Source organism: Scyliorhinus canicula, chromosome 28 (genome assembly GCF_902713615.1).
Source record: "Scyliorhinus canicula chromosome 28, sScyCan1.1, whole genome shotgun sequence".
NCBI lineage: Eukaryota > Metazoa > Chordata > Chondrichthyes > Carcharhiniformes > Scyliorhinidae > Scyliorhinus > Scyliorhinus canicula.
Window position 1 is genome coordinate 7528146 of NC_052173.1, and position 11515 is coordinate 7539660.

The 11515-nt window shown below is 49.2% G+C and overlaps 1 protein-coding gene across 1 annotated transcript in view; it reads right to left on the reverse strand.

The window, feature by feature from the left end:
- Nucleotides 1-9124, reverse strand: part of LOC119958072 (SWI/SNF complex subunit SMARCC2-like) — a 32478-nt gene extending 23354 nt beyond the window's left edge. Inside the window, exons 1-2 of the mRNA XM_038786294.1 lie at nt 9056-9124; nt 4109-4178 (exon numbers count right to left, since the gene is read on the reverse strand). Coding sequence (XP_038642222.1) covers nt 4109-4158 — 50 coding nt within the window. The 5' untranslated portion in view covers nt 4159-4178; nt 9056-9124. The remainder of the gene's footprint in view (nt 1-4108; nt 4179-9055) is intronic.
- Between the last annotated feature and the right edge of the window lie 2391 nt (nt 9125-11515).

Genomic DNA, 11515 nt, shown 5'->3' on the forward strand with positions numbered 1-11515 from the left:
TAAGTTGAGTAATATAGAACCTTGGTGTTCTGGTCAGACCCAATTTGAGCTTCTCCTCCCACATCTGCTCCATTCCCAAGACCACTTTCCTCCACCTGCATGATCAGGACCGTCTCTGGCCTCATTGTTGTTGAGACCCTCAATCAGAATTCCATCATCTCCAGATTTGACGTCTCAAATGCTCCACCTCAGTGAATTATAATTCATCCAGAATGCTGCAGTGTGTAACATCTCCAACACAATATTACAGATTTCTATTATCTCAGTCCTCCTCAGGCTCATTGGCTCCCCATGGCCCAGCATATGGACTTTTAAGATCCCTATTCTCACCTCACCCCACGTTATCTGCTTTTCAATAATGTTTATGGCTCCCCCATTAATACTTTGTTTCTCTTTACCGCTTCCATTTAGCATCTACTGTTTTCCTTGCACCTTGTAAAGTGATTTAACATGCGCCTTTATATGCGAGGTAATAACAGTTGTTATATAAAGTGGTCCATGAGGAACGGTACTCAAATGTAAGCCTACGATTTGTATGAATATATCTTTACTAATTACTTTTCTGCATGCCACTGCTTTAAGTCAAACCTAAAAACCCACAAATTGATGAGCTGGAAAGGAGTTCCAGCTCGCCTTTTCCAGATTGAAGTGGAGACCCAATACAATTAACAGTGAGAGATTGTGTATTTTCTATCAACGGCAATCCAGTAATGCAAAATTGCTACAAGTAACCAAACAACTCCGAGATGCTGTGAAAATCTGGACACTTAAACAAAATGTGTAACTAGCCAGAATATTTAATATCTTAACGGCTAAAGACTCTAGGTCCAATAAAAGCCCTTTAGCACTGCTGCCTCACAGCGCCGGGGACCCGGGTTCGATTCCGGTCATGGGTTTTTGTGGAGTTTGCACGTTCTCCCCGTGTCTGCATAGGTTTCCTCCGGGTGCTACGGTTTCCTCCCATCGTTCAAAGATGTGGTTATATGGATTGACCATGCTAAATTGACCCTTGGTGCAAGTGGGGTAGAGGAGTGGGCCTAAGTAGGGTGGTCTTGGTAAGGTTGATGCAAACTCGATGGGCTGAATGTCCTCGTTCTGCACTGCAGGGATTCTATGGGAACCAAGATGTCTACTCAAAGGCATTTCACTGTACTCGGCTCAGTGCCTCTGGAACTTACCTTTCCAAATCCTCCCTGTACACTCCATTTGTTCAAGCCAGGACTCATCATAATGTCTCTGTTACGATAGGAAGGTGTTAGGAAATTGGATTGAAAATGTAGTGGGCAATTTAGGGGTCAACAGACTGAGGGTAAAACTGCTAGCACTGAGTCAGAGGTATACGTCCACACGTGGCCTGAGTTACAGTGTCCCATTCAGACTTAAACTTGTCAATGGGAATAAACAGGATACCCCTGTTCAGCTGGGGTGATTCACTCAAGATCCATTGTCCTCCAGGACACTCTGATCTGACCAGGGATTAGCCCATTAAGAACAAAGTACAACACAGGAACAGGCCTTTGGCCCTCCGTGCTGACCATGCTGCCTGTCTAATCTAAAACCTTCTACACTTCCGGGGTCCGTATCCCTCTATTTGTCAAGATGCCCCTTAAACGTCATTATCGTCCCTGATTCCACCAGCTGCTCCGGCACAGAGTTCCAGGCGCCCACTACCCTCTGTGTAAAAACTTGCCTCGTACATCTCCTCTAAACCTTGTCCCTCGCACGTTAAACCTATGCCCCCGAGTAACTGACCCCTCTACCCTGGGAAAAAGTCTCTGACTATCCACTCTGTCTATGCCCCTCATAATTTTGTAGACCTCTATCAGGTCGCCCCTCAACCTCCGTCATTTCAGTGAGAACAAACATAGTTTATTTAACTTCTCCTCATAGCTAATGCCCTCCATGCCAGGCAACATCCTGGTAAATCTCTTCTGCAGAGAAGTCTGATGACCTCTTATGTCTGTAAATTGCAGGTTAATTGCTATATTCATAGCCTGGCCTTGTTTATTTGTGTAAACAGGAGTGGGCAATCAAAAGCCCAGACAGTGATGATGAGTTCAAATGTAGACATCCTCGGACAGAACCATTGTTTGAGGGGCTGGGCGGAGCTCAGAGAGAGAAAAAATAATCCTGTTCGAACAGGTGGGGGCAGAAAGATTTGGAAAGCGATTGGGAGAGATCATGAAAAGCTGCCACAGAGACAGGCTTTCGGAAAGAGGTCTGAAGGAGCTGCGCAAACAGCAGAAATATGTTCTGTAAATGTAAGTACCATTTTTGCCTGGCTGTGTAAGTGGCGTTGAGAGCTGTATGTTCATTTTATATGCTGTTTAATGGGAAATCATGTGTTAGGGTTAAGAAATGCATGTAAGCTGTTCTTGTTAGGTTTGAAGTTTAAGGGGCAGCACGGTGGCGCAGTGGTTAGCGCTGGGACTATGGCACTGAGGTCCCAGGTTCGAATCCCGGCCCTGGGTCACCGTCTGTGTGGAGTTTGTACATTCTCCCCGTGTCTGCGTGGGTTTCACCCCCACAACCCAAAGATATGCAGGTTAGGTGGATTGGCCACGCTAAATTGTCCCTTAATTGGAAAAAAAGAATTGGGTGTTCTAAATTTATTTTTAAAAAGATATAAAACAAGGTAAGATTTTTACAGCGTTGGATGTTGAAAAGGAGCTCAGTTTTTACACAAATCATTCTGGCAGATGTAGTTCACACACCAGTTCGTGGCCCAGGCATGCTCTCTTGTCTACTGTAGACTTTCCAGTACCACTCCCCTCTCTCTTGTTCACAATAATAATAATATTACACGGTCACTGAGGAACTCTAATAATAACAATAATTGCTTATTGTCACAAGTAGGCTTCAATGAAGTTATTGTGAAAAGCCCCTAGTCGCCACATTCCACCGCCTGTTCGGGGAGGCTGGTACGTGAATTGAACCCACGCTGCTGGGCTTGTTCTGCATTACAAGTCAGCTGTTTAGCCCACTGTGCTAAACCAGCCCCTAGTGTCATATACAATCCATATACAAATTTATGCACGGTAATTCAGTAAAGGGCACCTTTCCATGAATCTTTTCCATAACGGACCTGAAAATTCTCAACATATTTGCATGGTGTATAAACTCAGGCCAATCTATGTGGAAAATGTTCTTAAATAGATATTTCAAAACTGGGACACTATGAGCTCCTAGTCACTATCTTAACGTAGAATTTATCAGAAAATGTGTCTTATCAGTTACTTTCGTTTTGAATGAAAGTGGCCCTTCAGCCCATTTAGTCTCATTCTTTCAGAGCAAGAACCTTTTATGATTGCCTCATTATTATCAACATCCAATGGAATACTGGATAAGTAGATCTGGGTTCAACAGCTTATTTAAAGAACACAACCTTGAACAATACACCGGTTCCTCATCACTGACTGGAATGTTAGAAGCTCACATCTTGGTTTGGAGCTGGAACCCATTGCCAGCTGAGAATCCTAACTGCCCAGCCCCAAGCTCCTTGTGAACCTTGGGTTATAATTGCAGCATTGTAGTGTGTGAAGCTGGTCTCTCTCTCATGGCTGTCAGTTGGGTTGCCAACTCTTCAGAATTGCCCTGAAATCTCCAGGACACTCCTGCCAGCAACCAGGAGAAAGATTATAGGAGGGTTTATGTTGCTTAAATTTTTCAATTACACTTTCCCCATTAACTGATGGCACAAGGACTAAGGGGGCACAAACTGAAGGTTTTGAGCAACAGGTACAGGAGGATGTGAGGAAACTCTTTTTTCTTTTAAACGCATGGAGTAACGAGCTGGAATTCGCTCCGGGATTGGAGGCAGTGAATGATTTCAAAAGGAAGCTGGATGGGCACGTGAGGGAAATAAACTTGCAGAGCTACGAGGATAGAGCAGGAGAACAGGACTGATTGAACTGCTCTACAGGGAGCCAGCATGGATTTGATGTGCTGAATGGCCTCCTTCTGTGCCATTATCACTTGCTGACAATCGAGCGGTGCCTTCCCCAATCCACGCAGTTATATATATATATATATATATATATATATATATTTTATATATATATATATATATATGGCCATTTTAATCTAACACTGAAAGCTGGATACGTACCTGTCAGGACAATAACCCCAGTGTAAGAGGACTTGCTTCTCCCGCTTCATTATTGGCCGCACCCACTCTTCTGGAAGAGAATGGCATATGTGTTAGAGACAATGATTGACATTTAATTTAACCTGTCCAAAAAAATGGTGGCTATGTTTTCCTCAAAGAAAAACTAAATTTAGTGCCTTTCTCCATTACGCATGTACAACTGAAGAGATAGATGGCCTATCTGAACTAGTATTGTGGGAAAAGGGGGCATGAGTCTGGCCACTCGTTACCTCTGATCAGCAAGGCTAATTACATAAGTTGCACAACAAGCTCCCAATTACAACACCACAAAAGGGGGATCCTGTCCTGACCACGATGATGGATTAGGAACACAATTTTTGCACATAAACGCAACTACATCCACAATTATCAGACACCAGGTAAAGAGGATAACATTATCTCAGATTGGTAATCGAAGGCTGTCAATAATAAGACTGTTCCATTATGAATTTAGCGCAGGAACAATAAAGCAAATTCATTCATAAGGACCACAAATGAGCGGATTATTCAGCTTCCCCTCGAATATGAAAATACATTGATTTGTGATGATGTTTGTTGTGTGAATATATAAATGTCTCAATAAAATATTTTTCAAAAAAAAGAAAGAGTACACAAAATAGGAGGAGGAGGCTATTTGGCCCCTCGAGCCCGTTCCACCATTCAATAAGATCATGCCCTCTACCCAAAACCCCCACACTCCAAAGATGTGCAGGCTAGGTGGATTGGCCACGCTAAATTGCCCCTTAATTGGAAAAAATGAATTGGGTACGCTAAGTTTAAAAAAAAAGATATCCTCAGGCTCAGATATCTGGGTGCACTATTTTATCTCTGGCTATGAAGGAGGTCTCTATCCTCCGTTTCTGTGACACAGGGTCAGGTTCAGCAGTCACAGGGATCGATGGTACAGCCAGGCCACACTGCAAAGCAGCACGATTCGGAACATTTGGGATGAGAGCGCTGCTGCAGTGGGAAGGGTCCAACAGCTGTTGGCGTTTCTCACTGTCTCAAGGTCCAGGATCCAATCGGCAGCGTCCACAATGCATTGGAGGTGCCTACAGAACATCAATCAAGTCTGTCAAAAGGAAAGCCTTGCACTTCCTCAATGTCTTGAAAACACGAGACAACAACCCGAGGTTCCTGCAGTTCATCCTTGGTATTTCCGCTCTCCCTGACGTCCACAGAAACAAATGTCAAAGTCTGACCTCTGGCTGACAAAGCCAATCCCTGCCTGTCGCAGGTGAAGATTCCAGTGAGAGAGTGACTGGAGCTGCAGCTTCGAAGAGCAAGTATGCAGATAGAGCAAATAATTAGCTAAGCTAATAGAATCTTATTCATAGAATCATAGAATTTACAGTGCTGAAGGAGGCCATTCGGCCCATCGAGTCTGCACCGGGCCTTGCAAAGAGCACCCTACTCAAGCCCACGTATCTACCCTATCCCCATAACCTAGTAATCCCCACTTAACCACCCCACCCCACAGTATAAGATGTGCGGGTTAGGTGGATTGGCCATGCTAAATTGCCCGTAGTGTCCTAATAAAAGTAAGGTTAAGGGGGGGTTGTTGGGTTACGGGTATAGGGTGGATACGTGGGTTTGAGTAGGGTGATCATGGCTCGGCACAACATTGAGGGCCGAAGGACCTGTTCTGTGCTGTACTGTTCTATGTTCTATGTTAACATTTTTTGGACACCAAGGGCAATTTAGCATGGCCAATCCACCTAACCTGCACATCTTTGGACTGTGGGAGGAAACCGGAGTACGATCGATGCCAGGGCCACTGGACCATAGTCATTAAGGGATGTTGCCTGGCTCCTCTTTGGCACCAGTATGATGGTGGTCTTCTTGAAGCAGGTGGGGACCTCGGAACGGAGTAGTGACGTGTTAGCGAAAACCTCTGCCAGCTGGTCCGCGCAGGATCTGAGTGCACGCCCAGGAACCTCGTCAGGACCCGTCGCCTTCCGAGGGTTCACTTTCAGGAAGGCTGAACTGAGTTCGGAAGCTGTGATGCTGGGTATGGGTGTGTCCAGAGCTGCTGGGGCACTCGACAGTAGTTTGATGGTTTCCTGCTCGAACCGAGCATGAAATGCATTGAGTTTAGCTGCTGCTGGAAATACTGCTCGGCTTTGCTTTGTAGCTTGTTATGCTGTTTAGGCCTAGCCACAACCGCCGAGAGTCTGTAACGCTCGTCTGTGACTCTTGCTTGGTCTGATATTGTCTCTTAGCGTCCCGGATGGCTCTGCGCAGGTCGTACCTGAAGATGTGGGACTGGTCACTGGAGATGAGGGACTGGTCACTGGAGATGAGGGACTGGTCACTGGAGATGTGGGACTGGTCACTGGAGATGTGGGACTGGTCACTGGAGATGTGGGACTGGTCCCTGGAGATGTGGGACTGGTCCCTGGAGATGTGGGACTGGTCCCTGGAGATGTGGGACTGGTCCCTGGAGATGTGGGACTGGTCCCTGGAGATGTGGGACTGGTCACTGGAGATGTGGGACTGGTCACTGGAGATGTGGGACTGGTCCCTGGAGATGTGGGACTGGTCCCTGGAGATGTGGGACTGGTCACTGGAGATGTGGGACTGGTCACTGGAGATGTGGGACTGGTCCCTGGAGATGTGGGACTGGTCCCTGGAGATGTGGGACTGGTCACTGGAGATGTGGGACTGGTCATTGGAGATGTGGGACCGGTCACTGGAGATGTGGGACTGGTCCCTGGAGATGTGGGACTGGTAACTGGAGATGTGGGACTGGTCCCTGGAGATGTGGGACTGGTCCCTGGAGATGCCGGACTGGTCCCTGGAGATGTGGGACTGGTAACTGGAGATGTGGGACTGGTCCCTGGAGATGTGGGACTGGTCCCTGGAGATGTGGGACTGGTCCCTGGAGATGTGGGACTGGTCACTGGAGATGTGGGACTGGTCCCTGGAGATGTGGGACTGGTCCCTGAGATGCTGCACTGGTCCTTGGAGATGTGGGACTGGTCCCTGGAGATGTGGGACTGGTCCCTGGAGATGTGGGACTGGTCCCTGGAGATGTGGGACTGGTCCCTGGAGATGTGGGACTGGTCCCTGGAGATGCTGCACTGGTCCTTGGAGATGTGGGACTGGTCCCTGGAGATGTGGGACTGGTCCCTGGAGATGTGGGACTGGTCCCTGGAGATGTGGGACTGGTCCCTGGAGATGTGGGACTGGTCCCTGGAGATGTGGGACTGGTAACTGGAGATGTGGGACTGGTCACTGGAGATGTGGGACTGGTCACTGGAGATGTGGGACTGGTCCCTGGAGATGTGGGACTGGTCACTGGAGATGTGGGACTGGTCACTGGAGATGTGGGACTGGTCCCTGGAGATGTGGGACTGGTCCCTGGAGATGTGGGACTGGTCACTGGAGATGTGGGACTGGTCACTGGAGATGTGGGACTGGTCCCTGGAGATGTGGGACTGGTCCCTGGAGATGTGGGACTGGTCACTGGAGATGTGGGACTGGTCATTGGAGATGTGGGACCGGTCACTGGAGATGTGGGACTGGTCCCTGGAGATGTGGGACTGGTAACTGGAGATGTGGGACTGGTCCCTGGAGATGTGGGACTGGTCCCTGGAGATGCCGGACTGGTCCCTGGAGATGTGGGACTGGTAACTGGAGATGTGGGACTGGTCCCTGGAGATGTGGGACTGGTCCCTGGAGATGTGGGACTGGTCCCTGGAGATGTGGGACTGGTCACTGGAGATGTGGGACTGGTCCCTGGAGATGTGGGACTGGTCCCTGGAGATGTGGGACTGGTCCCTGGAGATGCTGCACTGGTCCTTGGAGATGTGGGACTGGTCCCTGGAGATGTGGGACTGGTCCCTGGAGATGTGGGACTGGTCCCTGGAGATGTGGGACTGGTCCCTGGAGATGTGGGACTGGTCCCTGGAGATGCTGCACTGGTCCTTGGAGATGTGGGACTGGTCCCTGGAGATGTGGGACTGGTCCCTGGAGATGTGGGACTGGTCCCTGGAGATGTGGGACTGGTCCCTGGAGATGTGGGACTGGTCCCTGGAGATGTGGGACTGGTCCCTGGAGATGCTGCACTGGTCCTTGGAGATGTGGGACTGGTCCCTGGAGATGCTGCACTGGTCCTTGGAGATGTGGGACTGGTCCCTGGAGATGCTGCACTGGTCCTTGGAGATGTGGGACTGGTCCCTGGAGATGTGGGACTGGTCCCTGGAGATGTGGGACTGGTCCCTGGAGATGTGGTACTGGTCCCTGGAGATGTGGGACTGGTCCCTGGAGATGTGGGACTGGTCCCTGGAGATGCTGCACTGGTCCTTGGAGATGTGGGACTGGTCCCTGGAGATGCTGCACTGGTCCTTGGAGATGTGGGACTGGTCACTGGAGATGTCGGACTGGTCACTGCAGATGTCTGATTGGACTATTTTTCAAACAAATATTTGAAGAGGTAAGTCTGCTGGAGAAATATCCAGTTATCAGACTCTACATATCACACACCAGACCAACATAAGTAGAACGTTTCAATGATGTCTGATTGGAATATAAAGGAACAAAAGACTACATTAGAAACAGAGGAACAATTCGTCAGCATGTGGCCTGGGTTTTCACACTAGCAATCTTACTCATTCTGACCATTGCGAGTGTGAAACAATTTTCCCTGGATACATTATGCGTTTGTGTGGGAAAATGTTCAGTACCCTGGAAACAGATTCATTTCAGAGTCACTAGAAATGCCCAATTCAGCTGAAACAGGACAAAACACGTCTTTGAACTGACACCAAACAACAAACCTGACATAAAAAAACAAAAGCTAACATGCAATCAGTCATTCATCTTCGAACCACAAAACAAGATCACTCGATTGAGCAACTGAGGCTACATCTGAGGTTGAGAAAACAGAGAACCACAAAAACTCACCTTCTTCAGTACTGCTGGGAAGAGGGGAAACAACATGTGATGCATTCGACTTGTCCTCCGAAACAGTACCCTGTTAGAAAGCACTTGTATCATTAGCATGCAGAAAGACAGATACCACAGATAATAAAATCTGAAAATGCTGGATAAACTCAGCAGGTCTGGCAGCATTTGTGGAAAGAGAAACAGAGTTTTTTTTTTAAAATAATTTTTATTGGAATTTTTTACAGAAAATATAAAAATATAACAAGTATAGCAACAAGCAGTAATATGCAACTAACAGCCCCATAACACCCACAATTCCCCCCATACCGTAACATCACATGTATCACACTCCCCCACCCCCCCCCAACAAGAGAACTTAACCATAAATTAAAATTAAATAAATCCAATTTAAATAAAATAGGCAAACATAATCAACGTCCCCCCCCGGGTTGCTGCTGCTACTGTCCCAGTACCCTATCGTTGAGCCAGAAAGTCGAGGAAAGGTTGCCACCGTTTAAAGAACCCTTGTACCGACCCTCTCAGGGCGAATTTAACCTTCTCTAGCTTAATGAAGCCCGCCATGTCATTGATCCAGGTCTCCACGCTTGGGGGCCTCGCGTCCTTCCACTGTAGCAAAATCCTTCGCCGGGCTACTAGGGACGCAAAGGCCAGCACACCGGCCTCTTTCGCCTCCTGCACTCCCGGCTCTACCCCAACCCCAAAGATCGCGAGTCCCCATCCTGGTTTGACCCTGGATCCTACCACCCTTGACACCGTCCTCGCCACCCCCTTCCAGAACTCCTCCAGTGCCGGGCATGCCCAGAACATATGGGCATGGTTCGCTGGACTCCCCGAGCACCTGACACACCTATCTTCACCCCCAAAGAACCTATTCATCCTCGTCCCAGTCATGTGGGCCCTATGCAGCACCTTGAATTGGATGAGGCTAAGCCGCGCACACGAGGAGGAAGAATTTACCCTCTCCAGGGCATCAGCCCATGTCCCGTCTTCGATCTGTTCCCCCAGTTCCCCCTCCCACTTCGTTTTCAGCTCCTCTACTGACGCCTCTTCCACCTCCTGCATAAGCTTGTAGATATCGGATATCTTCCCCTCCCCGACCCAGACCCCCGAGAGCACCCTGTCACTCACCCCCTTCGCGGGGAGCGCAGGGAATCCCTCCACCTGCCGTCTAGCAAATGCCTTTACCTGCAGATATCTAAACATGTTTCCCGGCGGGAGCCCAAATTTCTCCTCCAACTCCCCCAGGCTCGCAAACCTTCCGTCGATAAACAGGTCTCTCAGCTGTCTAATGCCCGCTCTATACCATCCCCGAAATCCCCCATCCATGTTCCCCGGGACGAACCTGTGGTTCCCCCTTAACGGAGCCTCCATCGAGCCCCCCACTTCTCCCCTATGTCGCCTCCACTGCCCCCAAATCTTGAGGGTAGCCGCCAACACCGGACTCGTGGTATACCTCGTGGGAGGGAGCGGCCACGGCGCCGTTACCAGGGCCCCCAGGCTTGTATCCCCACAGGACGCTCTCTCCATCCGTTTCCATGCTGCCCCCTCCCCCTCCATCACCCACTTACGCACCATCGACACGTTGGCCGCCCAGTAGTACCCCGAGAGGTTGGGCAACGCCAGCCCCCCCATCTCTACTCCGCTCCAAGAAGACCCTCTTCACCCTCAGGGTGCCATGCGCCCAAACAAATCCCATGATGCTGCTGGTCACCCTTTTAAAAAAGGCCCTAGGGATAAAGATGGGCAAGCACTGGAAGAGGAACAAGAACCTCGGGAGAACCGTCATTTTGACGGATTGCACTCTGCCCGTCAGCGATAGCGGCACCATGTCCCACCTTTTAAATTCCTCCTCCATCTGTTCCACTAGTCTGGTGAAGTTAAGCTTATGAAGAGCCCCCCAACTCCTGGCCACCTGCACCCCCAGGTACCTGAAACTCTTCACTGCCCTCCTGAAGGGGAGCCTCCCAATTCCCTCCTCCTGATCTCCCGGGTGCACTACAAATACCTCGCTCTTTCCTAAGTTCAGCTAATAGCCCGAGAAGCCCCCAAATTCCGCTAACAGCTCCATCACCCCCGGCATTCTCCCCTCTGGGTCCGCCACATATAACAGCAGGTCGTCCGCATACAGCGATACCCGGTGCTCCTCCCCACCCCGCACCAGACCCCTCCACTTCCCTGACTCCCTCAACGCCATGGCCAGCGATTCAATCGCCAGTGCAAAGAGCAGGGGGGAAAAGAGAAACAGAGTTAATGTTTCAGATCTAAATGACAGATCTAAACAGTAAGGGGGAAAGTGTAAGGCAGAGAAGTCATAGTCAAAAAGGGCCACAGTACAGGGTATAGTGACTGAGGAGAGTGTGAAAAGGGAGGTGGCCAATGCAGGACTGAGGGTGTTGTACTGAAATGCGTGCAGTATACGTAACAAGGTAAATGAGCTTGTTGCGCACATTGAAATTG